A 24,531-nucleotide genomic window follows, 5' to 3' on the forward strand; every position below is an offset into this window, starting at 1 on the left:
ATGTGCTTGCATTTTTTCTGAGTCCAGAATTATTCCCAAATATTCTGTAACTGTACTTTTGCCAATGGTCTTGTTTGGAGCTGTGGGAATCTTTAATCTGTTGAAAATTAAATTCAACAAGCCTTCGTTCTCCCACCACATGCAGAAGGAGGATCTATTGTAAGAAAGTCATCGAGGAGGTGCAAGATGACGTCAATACCATAATTATGTTTGGCTATCCAACAAATCGCCTGAGATAAGGTATCGAATAATGTTGGACTTGAACGTGATCCGAAGGGGAGGTGAAGACAATAATGACAGGGATCGTCCTGGGCTTCGCCAATGTCGCAAATTGCGATTTTTTTTCCTTATTGGTGACAAAAATATCCCATCTGGCGATTTTTTTGGCGACATACTTTTTGGTTATTTAATTTGTACATACAATCATGGATTTGGACTGAATAAATTTAAAGCCAGAACGAAAGGAAGCCATAAACTTGACTAAGCAATGCATTGGAATCAATCTGTTACACAAACGATCCTTTGTTCTTATTGACAACCCTATCTTTACAGTGCATTGTTACATCATAATCTGCTTATGCTGACATCTGGGCTGAGTACTGTATGCTGCGATACAGTCAATCATGTTACCGCACTATACCTACAACTGACCCACTTCTGAAGACGCGAATAGAACAGATACAATTAATTGTATGGCTAATCCTTCTGTTTTTTTTTTTATACATATACCAATACAATAGATTTGCTGAACCTTCATAGAAAACTGATAACCTTTGAAGTACCGACTACTGTGTATAAATACAAAGCAAATGGAAAAAATCTCAATCACAATTACATCTGTCGCCAGTGCAGCATTTTACTCATTGATCTTTTCCTTTTGCCATCAGTCCCGTGTTACGGCTGCAGAGACTTAAACTCCGCAACAAGAAATAGCAAAGAAAAAAAAAGTTTTGCATAATTAATAATACTTATTTATTTCTCAAAATACAGGAGTGAAAGAATCCCTAAATTGGGTGTGAATTTACGCTTATATATACGGTCCAATATTGCCAGGTGTTGACTCGTGTAAGTTTCATTCGTGGGAATGGAGATCCTATTTTTCTTGTCGAGAAAATTTATACAGCATTCAGTGATCATTCTTGGGATTTAGGAAGCAGTTCGCTACAAGCTTTGTGAAGCTAGCCATAAAGGGGGCGGGGGGGCTGCTGAGAGACTACTGGTGTCACCTGTCAGCACTGAGGACTGTGAACGTGGATTCAGTAAGATGAACCTCATAAAAACTGACATCAGAAATAAGCTCTGCATCTCATCTCTCGAGAATTTAATGAGAATCAGCATGTACAGATGTGAAAAATCAGACTTTGAAACTGCATTCAACAAGTGGGCAGCCCTAAAATCGCGACGGATCTTCATGTAACACTTTGTAACATTTTGTTAATGCTTGTTGTAATTAAAGTATTAACTAATCCATCTTTTGTAATTTTCATTGCCTGTTACATTAATAGACTAAATTAACATTTGGAAAAGTGTATACTACTTTTTTTGGCGACACTTTTTGAAAATTGGCGACAAAATATTGAGGTTGGCGATTATTTTGGCGACAGCTTTTTAAAAGCCAGGACCATCCCTGAATTAATGTCTTCTCCGTTTTACACAGAACAAGTGCCATTGTGAAGATGCAGTGGGAATCTGTTTGAAAGCATCTGAAATATCAGTTTTGCACATAATAGCTCCCTTACCATAACTCTGAATAATTTGAATGGCATCATCAATCTTGACATAGCGAGCATCCATCCTTGTCAATAAATTCATTGATACTTGTATGCGCATGATTGCCATAGGGAGAGGACAGGTCATGATAAGTCTCTTCTTTTTTGAATATTTACCTTCCTTTGCCAATCACTGATCCACAGTATTCGGTTGTTTTGAAGCAGAAAGCAAGTTTTTGCACTCTTTTGTAGGCAGGTGAGTTTTTGGCACCATAGTATCGAAAACCATGTTTCAGACCAGAAGACAAATAGTGAACAAGTTCTGATCTGGATGATGAAGGTGTTCAGGCTGCAGTCTGTTGATGTCAATGTGGGTGGAAGCATGTGGTGAGGAAGTAGGTCAGATTTGCTGTGTCTTATCTGGCACTGATTAGTGATGGGTATTGACATTGCATGTACCAGTGCTGGAAAAACTGTGTAATGGATTGTTTGGGCAGGCAGTTGCCCCATGCATTTTGACCCTGCACTGATTGCAGGTATGTAAGAACTAGCAAGTAGTTCAGTGGCAGCCATGTTAAAATTGTTACAAAGTTCTTTTACATCCATCATCTATCTAGGCTGAACGTACTTGTCAGTATCTATTTTTCTTCTATTTTCTGTGTTTGCAATGGGCGATGCAGTGCACGATTTTTATGGGCAAAAGTCGGTTGGGTGAGCAATACAATTGTAGATGTTACATGTCGTTTTTTGGCCTCCAATCAATAGCTCAAGAGCTGCCTGATCCCTCAGAGCCTAGTTTACTTTGAGTTTGTAGTCATGCAGGGCAATAGCAGCCTGACTGGAGTAGATATGGTAGTCATAGAAAATGTCCCATTAGGCAATTTTTAAAATGATGGCTCGTACATGTCCAATTCATGGCGTCTGTTGGGGTAAATTGAACATGTGATTAATTAACATTTTCTGAAAGCTGTTATGAGCTTACTTAGACTGAGACGCTTAAGTAATCGGGGATCATTCTTTCCAGCCTTGTCATCATGATTTGATACAGTGGAACCCCGCTATAACGCAATAATTGGGGTCCACAAAATTGGATCGCGTTAATATCGGGGTCACGTTAATGCGGGGTTTTACAGTATTTTACTTTTTTGAAAGAAGAACTCATTGGCACATATACGTGTATTCATGTCTACGATATATGATGAATAGGGTATCAACACCATTTACTATTGTGCCGTCGTGGCATTCAGTTCATCTATAATGCATGTAATTCCATTGAAAAATTGTACACATATTTACAATATTCAATATTTTTTCCCCTGATCATCGTATCTGAATTCAATGTCTAATATATAGCATGAACAGAGTATCAACACCGTTTACTTGCCATCTGATATTGTACCGTCGGGGCTTGAAATTAATCCATAAAATATGTAATTCCATTGCAAAAATTGCATACATATTTAAACTATTCAAAAATGTTGTCACACATCATTATGTGTCTGAATTCAATGGAAAAAATTAACAGCAAAATTAGGTTAAGAAAGACGAAGCATGTGTACAGTTCATTACGTTCCAGGGTCTATGAACTGTGTCTGTTCAAATTTCATACTGCTAAAATTTTCTCATATGCGTTTCCGTGTACATTTATCCATTGCAAATTTCCAATAATTAACGTTTGTACACATATTTGTTTGAACGACTACAACAAGAATAATTACAAATCAACACATGCTTTCAGCATGCATATAACTTTTACTTCAGATTTTGTGACTGTCGAAAGAAACGTGTGAAAACTACTATACTAATCATTGCGCAAACTGCAGAGAACAATTTGCGTTTATGAACTTGCTTTTCCATAACGGTAAAATATTTTTATAAAAAATAGGAAATTAATAACGAGTTCATAAACAAACATCATACCCATGTAAAACCCGAGAACTAAGTGCAGTAGGCCTGCAATTTCATACCCTTTCAATTTCCAGCTAATAAAGTGGACATTATTTACTGGTCAACTGGTTGCGTCTAATAACACCGCCAAGCCCAGCAAACATGTTGGCGGCTTTCGTTTTTTGTTGTTTATTCAGTTGTGAGAATTTTTATCAACCACCGCATTGTCTGCTGCTTGTTTGTGTATGCTTTTAAAGAAACACTTGTTGGCTGTTGTTTGAGCAACGATGGTGTACACAATTAATTGAAGACAATCACAGAGACGACTTACTGGCTTTACTCATGGATCAGTAACATGTAACATTTCCGATAATGTTTATTTTGGCATAACACTTAAAGAACCTGGTGAAATTATTAAATTTCAGAAGCCAAGTCACGATTGTATTATATTCGAATTCATACTCGAACTCTTCCCCAAAGTGATAATAAACGTTTTACACATGATTTCTCTTACTTTTAATAAGTATTTTTCCAGGTGCGAGAAAAATACATGTACATGTATTTAAAATTTCAGGAACCCCGCCACGATCATATTATATATCGTATTATACTCAAATTCATACACGATATCTTCCCCAGAATGATGATATTTTTTTTGCGCAAAGTGCAGAGAAGGAATTGCGTTTGTGAACTTGCGTTACTATAGCGGTAAAATATTTGTATAAAAAAATAGGAAATTAATAACGAGTTCATAAGTAAACCCCATACACATGTAAAACCCGAAAACTGAGTGCAGTAGGCCTGCAATGGTTACGAGTCACTTTTATAAAAAAATTTTTTAAAGCTGAATGCATGTACAATTTCATACCATTTCAATTTCCAGCTAATAAAGCGGACATTATTTACTGGTAACATGTCCGATAATGTTTATTTTGGCATAACACTTCAAGAACCTGGTGAAATTATTAAATTTCAGAAGCCAAGTCACGATTGTATTATATTCGAATTCATACTCGAACTCTTCCCCAAAGTGATAATAAACGTTTTACACATGATTTCTCTTACTTTTAATAAGTATTTTTCCAGGTGCGAGAAAAATACATGTACATGTATTTAAAATTTCAGGAACCCCGCCACGATCATATTATATATCGTATTATACTCAAATTCATACACGATATCTTCCCCAAAATGATAATATTTTTTTTGCGCAAAGTGCAGAGAAGGAATTGCGTTTGTGAACTTGCGTTACTATAGCGGTAAAATATTTGTATAAAAAAATAGGAAATTAATAACGAGTTCATAAGTAAACCCCATACACATGTAAAACCCGAAAACTGAGTGCAGTAGGCCTGCAATGGTTACGAGTCACTTTTATAAAAAAAATTTTTAAAGCTGAATGCATGTACAATTTCATACCATTTCAATTTCCAGCTAATAAAGCGGACATTATTTACTGGTAACATGTCCGATAATGTTTATTTTGGCATAACACTTCAAGAACCTGGTGATTTTGTTAAATTTTAGAAGCTACACTACGATCGTATTATATTAAAATTCATACGCGAATTCTTCCCCAAAATGATAATAAACGTTTTACACACTATTTCTCGTACTTAAAAATTTTTTTTTCTTCCCCAGTATGAGAAATATACACATACATGTATATTAAATTCGAATTCATACACGATCTCTTCCCCATAATGGTAATAAATTTGTTATTCACTATTTCATGTACTTTGAACAAAAAATATTTTTTCATGTGCGAATGAATATACGAAATTTCAGGAGCCACGCCACTACCGCGTTATATCCAAATTCGCAGTATAGCGGGGCGCATTATAGCGGGGTTGCACTGTATATCTGATTCAAAGTGTGGTAGCAAAAGAGTGGCAAGATCGATGTGCTTACCATCGAGTATCTGCTTCTGCTGGCTTTCAGACACTACGTTGATTGCTGATAGTATTTCCAGCAAAAGTCCTGGGGACAGCATCAGCTTATTGATGTCGCAAGCTGGGCAACTGGCAATAATGAGAAATGTGTTGAGTTGCCTAAGAATAAATCCAGAGAAGATGCATGTTGTCGTGCCATGATGTTAGTAATGAAATTATTGAGGTCAATGATAGAATTTGCTGAATGGTGTGGATTGAGGTCATTGTGTTGGCTGGAGACAATGTGTTTTCAGCAATGGTGGCCATATTTGAAATAGTTCCTACTTCATGAATATTGCATTGTACTGCCGTTTCTGTTTCACTGACTTCCACTGTAGTGAATCCCTCTGCCGTATTAGCATGAATAATGGTCACACTGCATCGATGTCGACGTGGAGTTGGATGTGAAATGAGAGATGCTGCTTCTTCTTCAGACTGATTTGTGCTGGGTTGTGATTAAGTTGGGTTGTTCCTCTCTTGTCTCTGTAAATGATCAGCAGGCTGTGATCTCATGGAAGGTGCACTATCCACATATAGCTGTCTCAAGTCATGCTTTGGGAGAACTGCAGACACTTTAATGTCTAGAGATTCCTGTTTCCACTTTAAATGGAGAGAAGTCGAGTTGAAAGGATTGTCCAAGTCGTATGGGACTGACCTCTTGTCTTCTTGAAGAGTGTGATGCCATTGTTTGTAGACAATGTGACAGCTCGGACTGTTTTGATTGGCTGGCAAGTGATGTATTAATATATCTCATGCATATTAATGCAGACTGTTTGCAGGAATGATAGTGAGTGGGTCACCTATTGATGTATATAAACTATGCTTAAGTAAACACTAAAGCGACAATAAATTGTATAATTCATTTATCATTGTGGTATAATATTTATTCTTTTTGTTTAAGGTATTCTATTCCAGAGTAAACTGCAAGATCATTTCGCAACTGACTCAATAATGAAATATTTTAAGCTCCAGGTCTTTATCACTTTTGGACAAAAATCATGTACTGTTATAATGGTAAGTCTTAAGACATGAAATTTTTTCATGTCCCAGACTTATATGCACATAAAAATATATAACTGTCCTCCAGTCCTTGTCACCAGCTAAAAATGTCACGGCCAAAAGAATAATGGTTTGTCTCTGATAATGTATGACCTTCTTTTCCGGTCAATAAATTTTAATTCAAACAAAAATAGCTTGAAAATGCACAATTATTGATATCAATGAAAAGTACCGTTTACAGTGGATCCTCTTTAATCCAGGCACATTCGTTCCTGGCGAATATGTCTGGATTAACAAGTTTTCTAGATAATTGAATCATGCACATTTTTATTTTATGATGTCATCACACCGTTTACATGTACGTGTACATGCTAGCTGCAAATGTACTGTATATTCAGTAATTGTTGGAATACATTGATGATTACATCTATTGACTTGTGTTTATTTCACATTATTATAACATGCACTTGTAACCTTTGTTTGCCTGGATTCTTTGGTGGATCTATCTGTAATGATTACTGATAGTGTCCATAGATTTTCAAGGGCTTCACTATTGTGTTTTATGTCATTACTGGTGAATATTGCTGACGTCTGCTCAAAATATGAAATTAATGTTGAAATGCTGTCCTTGGCTTGGTTTTTACTCATCTACGTTTGCCTGATGGTGTTGCCATAATATACGTAAAAAGTACAATGAATACAAACTGATATCTCGCAGTTAAATGCATTATGGTAAACTAATAAAATCCAGTCTTTTTTATCCGTCGTATTTTACAGCTGTTATTGCTGCTAATAAGCTGATAATTGACATCCCCATTTTATTTGGAAATGATGCCCTGTACTACCCAAACTTAATCAACTGTATTTGTACAGCCATCAATAAACTGATTGTTACATACAATTGGTAAACAACAAAGAGGCTTAATGACACGCTTAATTTATTTGCCATATGTTATGTCAAAAAGCATGGACGATTTGATCCCAATGTGTTTATTTAATTATTAACACCCCTGTCAGTGACTAGCTAAAACAGATGTTGTTTATACAATCGCTGGTTACAGTATGGTGACACTACTTAGTTTTTCCACACACATGATCACATGATCAATTGATAATTTTAACATACCACTAGAATTTGACCAATCAGAGATTGATACATTGACACACCTCCAGATTTGTGTAGGTGAATCTGTGTTATCCAACTGACTGTATTTTCATATATGAATTTTCAAATTGTCTTATTTTTGGACAGATTAGTGATACAAGTTTTAAACTAATTTTACACTTTAGTCCCTGATTTTGATTTCTGGATCTGGATCCAGAACGCGGATTTCTTGATTAATGGAACAAATTAATGATTTGGAATTCCATTCCCATTGAATTATGTCCAGATAGCGAGGTTTCCAGATAAACAGAATTCGAATTAACGAGGCTGCACTCTATACTATTAAGTTAAGGCAAACCATAAACTGCACAGACCCAGATCTGCTATTACATAATGTATGGGCATATCTGGGTAGAGAATTATCTGCTGGCACCTTATGCAACAACATATCAGGCTCAGATTTGTTTGCAGTTGGTCTTGACTTAAAAGCATGTATATTTGGTAGATTATATATTTTGAACTATTCAGCTTTTGATTATTATATTGAAACCCCAATAACCTGGACAACAATGTGTCAAGCCCTTTTATACATGTTAGGGACAATGTGGGTAGAATTGCTTCAGTGAATAATCATGGATATCTGTTTCCATGGATGCAGATTCATCCTGATAGAAAAAGTCCAAATGAACAAGGAAGGCCTCACTGTATTTAGTTTATTTTCTGAAAATTTTGCATGTGCTTTTCTTTCATTGTACACGTGTTTCACCTTGCATAAAAATTGTTCTGTATATTGTAGGGAGTTAAGTAAGATAACCCAGGCCTCTCTGACATTGAAGAAGAAACAGATTTCAGGTGAACCAGCTGTTGGCTCAAAGTTTTCTTCAGGTAGTTCATACTAACATTTACTTAACTCTGGAACACTGGACCCTCAGTTGTTATGTTTTCATTTGGTCAGTTTGAACTGATTGAAAAAGTTTTCAGACTTGCAGGTGTTGTATTCCCAAATATACCCCATAAAAATTAATGTGAATTGTCAAAATGAAAATATAGATGACAAACTATTTGCATTTTATTGCTGCCAATAGTGTACAGGCTATAATGAATATAATTTCTGACTTTTGGGGCATTATTATTTATTATTTATAGGATTAAAGATGCACAGCTAAATTTGTATATAGTATATGTTTTGCCGACTTTCATCAGGTGATCGTACTATCATATGTGGAAACATAGATGTGGCAGTCAGTGTTACATATAAAATGTCTGGAGAACATATATTATTTAGCTGTAGCATATAACTGCTACATGTTGCTATTTGTCCACTGGATTTTTACAGATAGTCGGAAAAAAGAAGACTTAAAATTCTGGAAAATATTTAAATAATTAAATTAGCTGCTCCAGTGTCCTAGTGGTTAGAATGTCCGCCTTGGATGTAGGAGGTTGCGGGTTCAAACCCCAGCTGAGTCATGCTAAAGACTTTGAAAAATGGTACTAACAGCTACCTCGCTAGGCGCTCAGCATTAAGAGTTTAGTGTTAGGACTGGTCGACCTGGTGTCAGGATAATGTGACTGGGTGGGACATCATGCTACATGTCTGTAGCATGATGCCCCAGTGTTAGACATCACTATAAACTGTCACACTGCAGACATGCAGACATCGTAGCGATATGACTGAAAAATTGTTAAAGCTACATTAAAAACCTAAATCACACACACACACAATTAAATTTTTTAAATACAAATGTAAATTTTGTGTAATTCTTGTAAATTGTGGGTGTTAAAATCCTCTGTAGTATGGAGTCGTGTATGCAAAACGTAAATTTATTGGACGGTCAGTCAGAATGCCTTTAGTTTATATGGTCTGGTAGAGGGGAAGATAAATTAGTAGGTAATCTTTAAAGTGGATGGAAACCAAGACCTTGCTGTGTCAGCCTGGTGCAAATCAATAGGTAATCTTACCAATGGATAGAAACCAACTCCATGCTGTTTGAAAATTTATAGATATAAATATTCTCGTAACATCTGTAAAATTTAGCTGGTATGAGGGGTGTGAGCAGTGTTAGTGAAATTCTAAAGATGTCTCATATTTAGAATCCATTTTTGTCTCCTGCAAAATGAATGAGTATCGGGAGAGAGGCATCACTTTGCCATTGGCGTTGAAGATGTTAAAGTTTTTGCAAGTAAGATAGGGGACTGGAATACATCATTGCTCTAATAGGGCACCTGCAGAAATTTTCTTTTTAACTTTTTATTGTTGAATTTGAAAAGTTCTCAAGTTTTAGCAGGTTTATACATTTCGGACATTTATAGAGGGTCCAGTGTGTATGCAATGCTTCATTGTCATCAAAGAAACCTTTATTTGTATATTTATAAACTATCTATGTGACAGAGCTCTCAGTTATTAAGTCTTTCACAGGTATTGGTACAGATTAGAAGTTTTTGAAACAATTTCAAAATTAATTTCATTTTCAAAGATTTTGATTTATAATTGATAGAAAATCCATTGATTATTGTGTATCAGGTAGTTGAAGATAATGCCAAAGCAAAAGCATGTATGCAAGCCCTGTGAAAATTTTGAGTGAAGTTTAACATGGCATATTTCAGATGTGCTGCCAGGGGACATAACTGTGCAAATCACAACAAAATGACCGGAATTTGTGCACTTTTAATGATGCATGAGAACTTCTGCATATTAGTTCAGAGTTTTGCAAATAAACATGAACTATGCATGGTATACAAGTTTTATTGAACTGTATAGAAACTTAAAATATAACTATCTAAAACAAAATTAAATACTACAGATACTTATTTCATGAAAATTCCTGTCATTCCAAAGTGTACAGATGTAGGTTAATATAAAAAAGGATGCTTTAAACTCATAAATGGTCAACAGATAATGTTTTAGCACAGAACACCATCCATATACAGATACAGAACAGATTAAGCTCATCAGTAGTCAACAGATAATGTTTTAGCACAGAACACTCCATCCATACACAGATATGGAACAGATTAAGCTCATCAATTATCAAAGGATACTGTTTCAGCACAGAACACCATCCAAAACACAGATAAGGAACAAATTGATCTCATCAATAGTCAACAGATAATGTTTTAGCACAGAACACTCCATCCATACACAGATATGGAACAGATTAAGCTCATCAATAGTCAACAGGTACTGTTTTAACTCAGAACACCATCCATACACATACAGAATAGATTAAGCTCATCAGTAGTCAACAGATACTGTTTTAGCTCAGAACTCCATCCATACACAGATAAGGAACAGATTAAGCTCATCAATAGTCAACAGATAATGTTTCAGCACAGAACACTCCATCCAAGCACAGATGAGGAACATATTAAGCTCATCAATAGTCAACAGATACTGTTTTAGCACAGAACACTCCATCCAAGCACAGATGAGGAACATTAAGCTCATCAATAGTCAACAGATACTGTTTTAATTCAGAACACCATCCATACACATACAGAACAGATTAAGCTCATCAATAGTCAACAGATACTGTTTTAGCTCAGAACTCCATCCATACACAGATAAGGAACAGATTAAGCTCATCAATAGTCAACAGATAATGTTTTAGCACAGAACACTCCATCCCAGCACAGATGAGGAACATATTAAGCTCATCAATAGTCAACAGATACTGTTTTAGCACAGAACACCATCCATACACATACAGAACAGATTAAGCTCATCAATAGTCAACAGATAATGTTTTAGCACAGAACACCATCCAAATACACAAAAGGAACAGATTAATCTCATCAATAGTCAACAGATAATGTTTTAGCACAGAACACCATCCAAATACACAAAAGGAACAGATTAATCTCATCAATAGTCAACAGATAATGTTTTAGCACAGAACTCCATCCATGCACAGATAAGGAACAGATTAAGCTCATCAAGTCAACAGATAATGTTTTAGCACAGAACACCATCCAAATACACAAAAGGAACAGATTAAGCTCATCAATAGTCAACAGATAATGTTTTAGCACAGAACACCATCCATACACAGATATGGAACAGATTAAGCTCATCAATTATCAAAGGATACTGTTTCAGCACAGAACACCATCCAAAACACAGATAAGGAACAAATTGATCTCATCAGTAGTCAACAGATAATGTTTTAGCACAGAACACTCCATCCATACACAGATATGGAACAGATTAAGCTCATCAATAGTCAACAGATAATGTTTTAACTCAGAACACCATCCATACACATACAGAACAGATTAAGCTCATCAGTAGTCAACAGATACTGTTTTAGCTCAGAACTCTATCCATACACAGATAAGGAACAGATTAAGCTCATCAATAGTCAACAGATAATGTTTTAGCACAGAACACTCCATCCAAGCACAGATGAGGAACATATTAAGCTCATCAATAGTCAACAGATACTGTTTTAGCACAGAACACTCCATCCAAGCACAGATGAGGAACATTAAGCTCATCAGTAGTCAACAGATACTGTTTTAGCACAGAACACCATCCATACACAGATAAGGAACAGATTAAGCTCATCAATAGTCAACAGATAATGTTTTTACACATAGAAAGGGAATCTTGTGAATTTGAGGTGAATATTCAAGTGTTAGTTATTAAAAAAATGGTGATTCCCTGTCCCCAAGTTGTTTCTACTTGTGTTTGTGGCGCTAAGGTGAGTATGCCCCCTTTCAGATAATATCCTGGCAGCATGTCTGTTATTAATTTTTTAGTTCCATACAGTTCTGTTATGTAACAAGCATGATGATACTGATGTCCAAGCAGTTTGCATGCTCTTTTTGACTACACATGTTAATCACACAACTTTCATATTTTCAATATGGCATTTGCATTATCATTACATAACACATCGTATATGCAAAACATTCAAGGCGTCTTTCCCTAGATTTAATTATATGTGTGAAATTTTTAACAGTTAAAAATGTTACATATGTACTTGTATTAAATTTTTTCAATTTTTTTTATTTTGTTTCCATTGCAGGCCATGGTTAGAAAAAATTGCTAAAGTTATTTCATAAACATAACAGTAATAGGCAATTCTGGATTGCCAAGAGTTGTGTACCCTACTGTTCTGTTAGCTCTGGTTACTAGTCTGTAGTCAGCATTGTTAAAGGACCAGTGATCACTCAGACAAGTTGTGTCATATTGCAAGCTGATACTAGTAGTTAGAAAGGAAGCAAGTTATTTTTAGATCAACTCATCATATCAGGTGGTGGGGTCAAACAGTATGTTGTCTTGACAAATAGACTAGTGGCCAAAACGTATGTGATGAGATTGTTAAGGACTATTTGAATAATATTGTATAATAAGTTCTTTTTGTAAATGCAGTCTGGGTAATGCTGTTTGAGCAATTATTTCAATGCCGCTTTTTTGCATGCTGTTACATTTGTGTTTGTGCATGTGATTTGGATATTTAACATAGCTTTAACAATTATTTAACAACTGTTAATTATTTAACAATTCAGTCATATTGTTACAATGTCTGCAGTGTGGTAGTTTATAGTGTTGTCTAGCACTGGGGCATCATGCCGCAGACATGTAGCATGATGTCCCATCCAGTCCCATTATCCTGACACCAGGCCAACCAGTCCTAACACTAACCTCTTAATGCTTGAGCACCAGGCGAGGCAGCTGTTAGTGCCATTTTTATAAGTATTTGGTATGACTTGGCCGGGGATCAAATCCATAACCTCCCGCATCTGAGGCGGACGCTATAACCACTAGGTCACTGGATTGGTGTGTTACATTTGTAGTTGGCATGCAGATTTAATTGAATAACAGGCATCCACTCAACCATCATGTCTCCACAAACTTGACTTGTGCATACTTGTTTAAAATGCAATCTTACACAAAATAATACTGCATGAAATAAATACAAAAATCACAGCATACTGACTGAAATAAGTAGATAGTTGATCATGACAGCTCCAAATTTTATTGTAACACAGACAACTCAATGACTTAATTTTTATTTTAAATAGATTTTTGTTTAAAACACAAATAATAAATGAATTTAATTAAAGGTAAAAAGATATTACTTTTATTTATATGTGTATTTATTATTGAGGGAATAGTAAAAGTAGATCCAATGCAAATGGTGCTTGCAGACAACTTTTCTCCTCACTTGTGCATACATTATCAGGGAGATTTGGTTTTCATTTCAGTTAAATATTTGTACCATACACACAATACTAAGGACTATATAAGATTTAGAGAGATTTCCAGTATTTCTCATTTTATGACAAAATTTCAGCCTGAATCTGGAGATTCTTCGATGATCAGGAAGATGCTTATGCTTTTCTCACCCATGGGACAGAAAAACCTTGCAGTTTTGTGATCCATGCTTATTTCAGGCTGGTCTCCACACACTAAACAGACCACATAACAGGAGGTACATTTTCAGGGGAAGCAACTGCTGTTATTTTGACAAGTGTAGAGAGCATGTACTTCAAGTCCCTGGAATGCATTCATTATCATATTGATATTGTTTCAGTTTACAAAACAAATGCATGTGAATGCACTTGTTACATAAGTATGCAAAGTCATAATAACAATAATTTATCTTTAAAAATAGGTGAGAATATTGCAAATTCAGTTGAATTCTTGTTTTCAAAACAAGATAATAAGGAAAGTAAAGAATTTTATAGTCCATTTGATTAAAACTGAGGTCCTTGAAATTATATAGATCTATGGACACCAGTGTAAAATCAGTTTTTATGGACTTGTTCATTTGCAATCAAATTACAGCTTTAACATTTATGAAAGTGAAAAACATGCAGAATATGTTTCTAATGATAACTCCCAACATGATATTCATTGCTTTATCTAATAGGTTAATTAAAACTAAATGGATCCAGAGATAAAAAATCCATGAATCTTTATCAGTGATTGTCAGATCAACCAATTAATGGTAAATCTCAGTTTTGATCAGTTTGTTTTATATTCATAAGATTTTTTTATGTGCCTGTCATACTTTTTCCACCTGTCACACATGTTTTTCCTAATTTTTTCTTTAATATAATCTCCCATTTCAAACATAAATTCATTTGTCATTTTGCCATCACAACTGTATGCCTCTGTCCAGTAAGGTGCTAACACCATCTCATTGTCAACACAAATCAGCTGTGTAAACATGGTCTTTAGGTCAGTCTACTTCATGGTTAAAGCCATCGTGGAAAGCAATGGCTGTTGTTGTAACAAGATTAAGATAATGAATAAAAATTAATAGAATTAAACTGAATGTTCCATTCCGCGTGTTGAATGTATTCTCGTTTGTATTGATGTTACAGGTTCTGTTGCTAAGTTGACATGTGTCTTACATTACAGAATGACTAATGTTGATATGGTGTTTTCAGTATGTACAAAGAACGAAATGCTTTCCCTTGTTGTTGTGCTGTATATCGACATTTTGCCCTCAGATATGAATCAGTGTATTACAGTTAGTGAAATAAGCATGCTTTGTGTTTTATGGAGTAATGTTACTACAGTTCATGAACTTGTCCGTAATCTTTAACAAAGATGGCTTAAACATTCTCATTCAAGGCAGTCACGTGTAATAACTTTTGTACTTCAACACAAATATCTTTGATTTACCTGACTTCAAATTAATTTGGTTGTTCCACATTTTACACGCTACCTATGCAGATTAGCCTAATGGGCTCCCCAACATAAGTGTTCAAAGGACTTGAGATCACCCTAGCTATTGTCAGTCATTATAATAATGTGTGAAATGTGGTTGTTTATCTCTGTCTTGCCATTTAATTGACTAGAACAATTAGCTAAATAAACTGTTCCAAGAATAGTTTTAAATGAGCTCTAGGCAGGACTTTTTACTATGATATGGAAATATATTGAGGTGATCAAGAAATCTTTACCTGTTTTCTTTCTTCCTGAGATTACTGAAAATTGTGTTTTTTGAAACCTGGCTGTGTCAGGGAATTTGGGTTTCAAAAATCTTGTTTTGGCAGGTACGATATATTATGTAGGACAAGATGACATAATCACAGTTGCTGTGATGTATTGCTTTGTTTGGAACTTACTGCATTAGTCTGTGAACTTTTCAATTTATGCTCATAAATAATTAGTTGTAAATACCCACCCCCATAAAGAAATGCAGTCATATTCTTTTAGAATGTTCTCTAAAAAAAAAAAAACAATCATTTTTGCCTCCAATGCAATAGCAGAAGGGGACACATTGTGCTGCTGTCCATTAGTATTTCCACACATCTGTATGTCCGTGCATCCGTCCCAAATCTGTTTTAGTACTATATTGCAAAACACATTGAATTCAGACAGAATTTTACATACTGCATAGCACCGATACATTGGCCTAGTGATTAATGTGTCTGCCTCAGATGTGGGAGGTTGCAGATTTCACACCAAACTCGAGTCATACAAAAGACTTATAAAAATGGTACTAACAGCTGTCTCATTTGGCACTCATTATTATGAAGTTAGTATTAGAAATGGTCAGCCTGGTGTGAGGATAATGTGATTGGGTGGGACATGATGCTACATGTATGTGGCATGATGCCCCAGTGCTAGACATCACTATAAACTACCACACTGCAGACATCAGTTGAAAATTTTAAAAGTTGTGTTAAAAATCTAAATCACACACGCACTTCGTCATGGTTGTAAGAAGATAACCTGATTAAGTGTGGAGACAATTGCAGTATATTTTCTTTTACACATTTTAAAAACTTTCTGACAAAATTCTTTTTAACACATTTAAGCAAAAACCCCTAGGGGCATACAAATAACGTTGAAAGACATTTCTAATAAGTCATATCTTGATGGCCTGACTAGATTTTCAGACAATAATAGCAAATTTTCAGTGGAATTTGTTTATAGCTGTACTGGTCTAGACCAGAAGACATTATGGGATGGTCCATTAGAACAGGTGCATTGTCACTACTCCTCCTAAACTACTTGAATGGTTGAAAAGAAACTTTACACACATCTTCATCCCATTGTCTAGTTGGTCCTAAATGAAAATGGTGTCACTCAGGCATCAAACATGGCCACCACAACAGTCAAGACTAATAAAATAGAAGACGCATAAATGGATACAAATCAAATGACTGCACTGAAATTACAATAAATAAAAATATAATAGCAACAGTAATAAATGTAAAGATATAGTTGTAACATATTTGTCAGAACATTTTATTTCTTATTTCATTTATTCATCAGTAGTTATTGGCTTGTAAGTATTTAAAAATTGGCTATCACTGTGGAAAATAAAAGAGTTAATTCTAGATTATCATGCAAAATGACTCAGAATGGTGGAAAATTAATGTCAGCCAGAAATACAGGTAAACAGATTTTTCAGATTATCTGATTTTGTTTTAATTTAGCATTTGTCATTCAACGTTCAGTATTTTGCATTTGCATTCCCATTTTGCAGTCATTATTTCATTTCCATTCTGCATTTTGTTGCATTAATTGACTATTCGGTATTCATTTCACTGGTAACATTACTGGTTTCGGAGTCTGCATCATACTGAGGGTTGTATCTTTAATGTCAGAGCCATGGCTAAATATTTTGTTTTCCATCATAGTTTACTTTCTTCTATATAACTTAAGAGCCATTTCAGATCAAGAAATGAAACTTGGTATAGTTGTACATCATAATTAGCAGGTGTGCTACATACGTTGGGGTCCTGTCTCTGAGTTCAAGTCATAGGTCAGTATTTTAAGTTTTCTTTCATATGTTTTCTTTTGTTCAATTACTTTAGAACCATTTGAAATCAAGGGGTAAAATATGGTATATTTGTTGTGTACCACCTTGGAATCCTTATCTTCATAGTCAAGGTTGCAGGACTGTATTTTAGGTTTCAGTAACATTCTTCTCATTAAAGTCAAGGTTGCAAGACTGTATTTTAGGTTTCAGTAACATTCTTCTCATGAAAGTCAAGGTTGCAGGACTGTATTTTAGGTTTCAGTAACATTCTTCTCATTAAAGTCAAGGTTGCAAGACTATTTTAGGTTTCAGTAACATTCTTCTCATGAAAGTCAAGGTTGCAGGACTGTATTTTAGGTTTCAGTAACATTCTTCTCATAAAAGTCAAGGTTGCAGGACTGTATTTTAGGTTTCAGTAACATTCTTCTCATTAAAGTCAAGGTTGCAAGACTGTATTTTAGGTTTCAGTAACATTCTTCTCATTAAAGTCAAGGTTGCAAGACTGTATTTTAGGTTTCAGTAACATTCTTCTCGTTAAAGTCAAGGTTGCAGGACTATTTTAGGTTTCAGTAACATTCTTCTCGTTAAAGTCAAGGTTGCAAGACTGTATTTTAGGTTTTAGTAACATTCTTCTCATTAAAGTCAAGGTTGCAAGACTATTTTAGGTTTCAGTAACATTCTTCTCATGAAAGTCAAGGTTGCAGGACTGTATTTTAGGTTTCAGTAACATTCTTCTCATAAAAGTCAAGGTTGCAAGACTGTATTTTAGGTTTCAGTAACATTCTTCTCATTAAAGTCAAGGTTGCAAGACTGTATTTTAGGTTTCAGTACCATTCTTCTCATTAAAGTCAAGGTTGCAAGACTGTATTTTAGGTTTCAGTAACATTCTTCTCGTTAAAGTCAAGGTTGCAGGACTATTTTAGGTTTCAGTAACATTCTTCTCGTTAAAGTCAAGGTTGCAAGACTGTATTTTAGGTTTTAGTAACATTCTTCTCATTAAAGTCAAGGTTGCAAGACTATTTTATTTTTCAGTAACATTCTTCTCATTAAAGTCGAGGTTGCAGGACTGTATTTTAGGTTTCAGTAACATTCTTCTCATTAAAGTCAAGTTTGCAGGACTATTTTAGGTTTCAGTAACATTCTTCTCATTAAAGTCGAGGTTGCAGGACCGTATTTTAGGTTTCAGTAACATTCTTCTCATTAAAGTTGAGGTTGCAGGACTGTATTTTAGGTTTCAGTAACATTCTTCTCATTAAAGTCAAGGTTGCAGGACTGTATTTTAGGTTTCAGTAACATTCTTCTCATTAAAGTTGGAGCTGTTTCATATAAATTCATGGTTTATTTGTCAATACAGGATGTGTAGCATCCTACTTTTTGGGCACTACATTAGCATGAGTCTGACACTCTACCAGCAGAGCTATCATGGCTTCCAAAAGCTGTTTGAGTTTTAAGATTGATTTAGTACACTTACACTTATCTAGTTGATGGCATCTTGTGTATCACAGCTTATCTTTATCTTCAAGGCATTGGTCACTGGTTAATATCTTTCCCTATTCACTTCAACTTTAATTCCCCTTTGAAACATAGACATGAAACTGTTATTTTCCACATCTGTATAGTAACTGTACAGTTCTTACAAGGTCACAGCCAGATTTCATCATTTTATACTTTTGATAACCTCACCACAGTAGGTGGGTGGAAAAAAAATTACTTATTTGCTGCTTTTATCTGATTTTATGAATTTAGGCATTCAATATTAATTACTATTTTACAAAAGAAATGGCAGTTTTAGTTAAGACTCTAATAAAAGAAATAATAACCATCGGTAATTCACACAAACTATGTTTTTATTACCATGCCCTTATGGTTTATAATTGTTCATTTTTTATCTTTTATAATGTTCTGAAAGTTTTCAAATACATTAAAAATTCTTTAAAAGTTTTTTAAACTTAAAGCAAGATTAAAGTTCTATTTGAAATCAACTAAAATAACCAAACTTTCTGTGTTAATGTTTCAATTTAAGGGTCACATATTGCATTTTTTACATGCCTTTGTTTTGTATTTCTTATTAATGGTAATTTCAAAATGAGATTACTCATCCAAAAGAAATGAGAATAAATTTGGACAGTGGATGCTAACTTTAATGTTACATAGTGAATAACAGAGAAATTAGTGTGTGTTTGTGTGTTTGATGTGTGTTTTGGATTTTTAGAATAGCTTTAACAATTTTTTAGTCATCGCTACAATGTCTGCAGTGTGGCAGTTTATGGTGATGTTTAGTACTGGGGCATCATGCTGCAGACATATAGCATCATGTCCCACCCAGTCACATTATCCTGACACCAGGCTGACCAGTCCTAAAACTAACCTGTTAATGCTGAGCGCCAAGCGAGGTAGCTGTTAGTACCATTTTTTATTTCTACAAGTCCTTGGTATGACTCAGCCTGGGTTCAAACCTGTGACCTCCCGCATCTGAGTCGACGACTAAACCATTAGCCATTATTATTTGAAGTAAATTTAGACAATTGAATGGGGTCCATGCCCATACCTATGCTGCATGTGGGGCTGTAGTATAATGAGGGGTTTTATAATAAGGGGCCACTGTATAATATTTTCTGTATGAAAAACTGATAGCATGTACATCTTGGAAGCATTTTATTTTCTTTGACCTAGTGATTGCATGCAAATTTATTATGTACATTCATTGCATGAATCTGGATCAGTAATAGTGTGAGAAAACTCAAAAAGACCACCAGATGTTCTTCTAAAACCATAAAGGTTATCATGCTAAAAGGAACATATTTTTGTGCCTTTTGTAGATAAATTATGCAGGGAGTGTTCAACAAAACTAGCCACATGCAAATGTACTAGGTGTGACTGTATGATGTGCGCAGCATGCTTCACCAAGGTAACTACATTGATATTTAGTATTCTTATTTGATGTTGCATTGATATTTTGTATTCTTATTTAATGTGACATTGATATTTGGTATTCTTATTTGATGTGATGTTGATATTTAGTATTCTTATTTTGATGTGTCATTGATATTTAATATTCTTATTTGATGTGGCATTGATATTTAGTAGTCGTATTTGATGTGTCATGATATAACCATCAAATTTCTTTTTTTTTTTAGGTCACCTTAGCTCATTCAATAGCAGAAAGTAAATATTGCTGTATTTTATATAAACATAGCTGTCTTATGTTGGATGTATTATGTTATGGCATTGTCTGTTTGTGCATATATCCAATCAGTCATATGCTAACACTTGTTTATCTGGACCATAATGTTGTAACAGCTGGAGAGAATTTAATATTTTGCTCAAGTATGTGTCATGGCAGACAAGATGGTTTGTTGCATACCATAACAAGCCACCAGCTTCATTATCAAGGGTCACAGAAAGGAAAAGTGTAATTCTGTTACTTGTATCCGTGTATGGAGTGTAACTTGAATCATTGAAGATATTTTAATGAAACCTTAGTTAATCATAGATCATGTATGCAAGGCATGTTACATACCATAGTCATGTCCCCTCCCTCCAGGTCAAAGTTATGGCAGTGGATAATGGAAATGACTTTTATCCTTGTCTGGATTATAACTTTCAAAACACTTATGAAGATTTAGCTATTATATTATTATATATCGTGTATAATCAGTTACCATTGGATGCATACTGACTGCCTTATAAAAATTTGATGGATATTTGCTGCTGGACCTTGAGTTCTTTAGAGCCCTGTATCAAAAATATATCGCTATTGCCAAATCTAGAAAATCCATCACATTTGACAGGAAACTTTCAAACATGAACAGCTATTAAGGTTATTCATCATTATCTACCATTAAATAAGGCTGCTGTTAACTAAAATGAATAAAAAGCTTTACTGACTTCTCACAAACCACTCAACAGAAATCAAGCAAATTTTATAGAAAGCATCCTGACTTCAGGGTTTTTAAATTTATATAAATGATTCTGATCTGCTGTCGCATATGGCAACATTGTTAAGAATGGAAAAAGAAATATGTCCACAGCTTTAAAAGAACTTTACAGAATTTGACCAACTTTGAAAAAAAATACACCTGCTTGGACGAGTGATGTTTATGTACCATTAAATATTAATGTACATGCCAAAAATACAAAACCGTTGAAAAAGCTGTTTTGATCATGTATTCAGTCAACAGCAATGAAAGAACTTTCTACAGAAAGCAGTTCAGTTTTGTACAAATAATACTGATCTGCCATTATATAGGGTAGCCAAAACTAAAAATAGACATATTTTTAAAAGACCATCTCAGAACCTACAGCATTTAACCAAATTTGACAGAAAGCATCGAAGCCTGGAAGGTCTTTTAAAATTCACACAATTTCCACTGGACCACTAACTTGCTAAGGAACATGGATTTTTCAAAGTGCAGCAGTCAGATTGCTGTGGGGTCCCTGCTGTGAATGCTGAATCAGATACTCTGAACTATTTTCATGGGTATGAACTTATATGATTTTGTCAAAATTAATGCTTTTGTGTAGGTACTGAAATTCATGGATTTGGAAAAGACAAGATTAGTTTCCGGAAAAGATCAGTGTTTATTTTACCTTTAAATTGATGATTTTGGAGCAAATACTAACTTGGAAAAAATACTGTTACCAATGAAAAAGATTCAGTTCAGAGTAGTTAATGTCTGAAGTCTTATCTTTCAACATGAAAGAATGGAATGGTGTAAAATGGCAGTTTTTAGCTTTGTAACCAGGTATGATGAATGTCAATATTTTAGGAGCATTAACCATCAGATAATTTTTCAAGAAACCAAAATGACTTTTTGGAAACAAACATTTTCCCAGAATTGTATTTACTTCATGATTTATTATTAGAATGCAGTAAATAATGTTTGAACTGAAATGGTCATGGGCTAGAGCAGCTTATATAATGGCCTGTTGACCATCTTCTGTTATTAGCACTAGTTTGTTATCTCTACTCCTAAGCTACTTTGAGGATTGCTAAGAAACTTTACACATGCATTTATCCCAGAGTCTAGTTGGTTTAAAAATAGTACCAGTCTGGCATCTATTATGGCCACTGTGGAAACCATCATGGAGATTTTATTTCTACACCCAAACAGAAAGTCATATTGACATGTGGTTTTCACTAGAAGACTTCTTGTGATGTCGGGTTTGTCTGAAATGAAATTGTTTGAGTCTGATGTCCTTTATGGCCACCTTGTCAGAAAGGCAGGAGCTGATTGTACTTTGTATAAACTGATACTCTGTATAAATGATAATACTGTGTATAAACTGATTATGTTGTGTATAAAGCGCTCTCCATTACGGATCACTGCCATCTTACCTCTGTCTGAGTGAGTTCGAGTCTCGGATTCGGCCAATGTGGGTATGTGAGAAAGCTTGCCAGTAGCTTTTCGTGGGTCGGTTGTTCTTTACAGGGTTTTCCTGGGTTCTTCCTCCACCATTAATACTGGCCGCCATGTATAACCTATCATGTGCTGAAAAATGGCATTAAACCCTACAACAACAACGATGTTGTGTATAAACAGATTATATTGTGTATTTATGAATGATGCTGTGTGTAAACTGATTTTATTGTATGCTAGGCAGTGGATTACTAGATTTTCCTAGTAGAATACAGTAATACCTCGTGCATTCGCGTTTCTGGATTCGCGAATTCACAGATTCGCAAAATTTTCATTGGTACCCTCTACGTACATGTTTTCTTTATTTTATTGAATTGTACCTTCGTTATATGACTTCTGTGACATATGAAGTTTACCTAGTTTACCTTCCTGACAATGACAAAGAAAACATCAGTCATTAAGTTTACAGTCCCATTCGTTACTTGGTTTTACCTTCCTGTGAGTGCAAAAGAAAACGGCAGCCAATGAATTAGTATAGGGGTAATATTAGTATACATGTACCGTACTGTAAATGTGCTAGTGTGGCAAATACCCATTAGGCGATACTATACTCTATCTTTACGTCAACCATTTATTTCTCTTTTTAAGGGTAATGTATTAAGCTAACTTTTAAATGAAATTAAAGTGCTTTGGGAGCATGATTTGGGTCATATTTAGGGTTTAAACCCTAGAAATAAGCATTTATTAGCATTTTAAGTGACTCATACCAAACATTCGCGATTCCTCCTGATCCACAACTGGTTCTGGAACCTAACCTCGTGAATGTTCGAGGTATTACTGTAATTGTGATCATTCACTGGATTAAGTATGACAAATATTTTCAATTTCATGATGATAATGTGATAGCTGTGACATTTGAAGTTATTCTTAGATGCTTTCATGGCAGAGTGATAAATATGGTCAACTCCTGTTAAAGACTGCTTGAGTTCAGATTCAACAAAGCATGAGTTACGTATATTTTTCTTAATTTTCTTGTTTACTTTGAATTGGGAAGGAGAACTATGTAACTGTTTATATTGTATGTGTGAATAATCACAAAACAGCAGCAGGACATAAATGGTAAACCACTGACATCATGCAGGATTCAATGTAATCTGCTACTTAAGTCTGTTATACAGTAAATTAGTATACAGTCTGTTATACAGTAAATCAGTATACAGTCTGTTTTACAGTAAATCAGTATATAGTCTGTTATACAGTAAATCAGTATATAGTCTGTTATACAGTAAATCAGTATAGTCTGTTATACAGTAAATCAGTATATAGTCTGTTATACAGTAAATCAGTATAGTCTTTTATACAGTAAATCAGTATACAGTCTGTTATACTTGAAATCAGTATACCGTCCGTTATACAGTAAATCAGTATACAGTCTGTTATACAATAAATCTGTGTACAGTCTGTTATACAGTAAATCAGTATACCGTCCGTTATACAGTATATCTTGCTAGCCAAAATGTTTGAGTTTAATATAAAAAGAAAATTTGCTTGTTTTGAGTGAATAACTGATATATTTCATCTCATGGGTGAAAAATTAAGTATTTCCACCCACTTGTTGAAATATATCCATTATTCACTTGTTTCAAGCTAACATCCTCTATATACAGTGTGACTCCACTTTAGCACGCTACGTTATAACATGAATTCGAATTTTTCACAGTCGTGGTTTGTCTCCCAGAAATTTCATTTTGGAGAAGAGATTGCATATAAATTTAAATACTGTATAAGACGATTGTGGCGTGGCTCCTG

The 24,531-nt window shown here is 34.7% G+C and overlaps 1 protein-coding gene across 1 annotated transcript in view; it reads left to right on the forward strand.

The window, feature by feature from the left end:
* LOC149786253 (RING finger protein 17-like) overlaps positions 1–24,531 on the forward strand; it is a 200,178-nt gene that overhangs the window by 15,442 nt on the left and 160,205 nt on the right. Inside the window, exons 4-5 of the mRNA XM_089976633.1 lie at positions 8,428–8,516; positions 20,182–20,270. Coding sequence (XP_089832759.1) covers positions 8,428–8,516; positions 20,182–20,270 — 178 coding nt within the window. The remainder of the gene's footprint in view (positions 1–8,427; positions 8,517–20,181; positions 20,271–24,531) is intronic.

This window comes from Sinohyriopsis cumingii, chromosome 12 (genome assembly GCF_028554795.1).
Source record: "Sinohyriopsis cumingii isolate HCF-2022 chromosome 12, ASM2855479v2, whole genome shotgun sequence".
NCBI lineage: Eukaryota > Metazoa > Mollusca > Bivalvia > Unionida > Unionidae > Sinohyriopsis > Sinohyriopsis cumingii.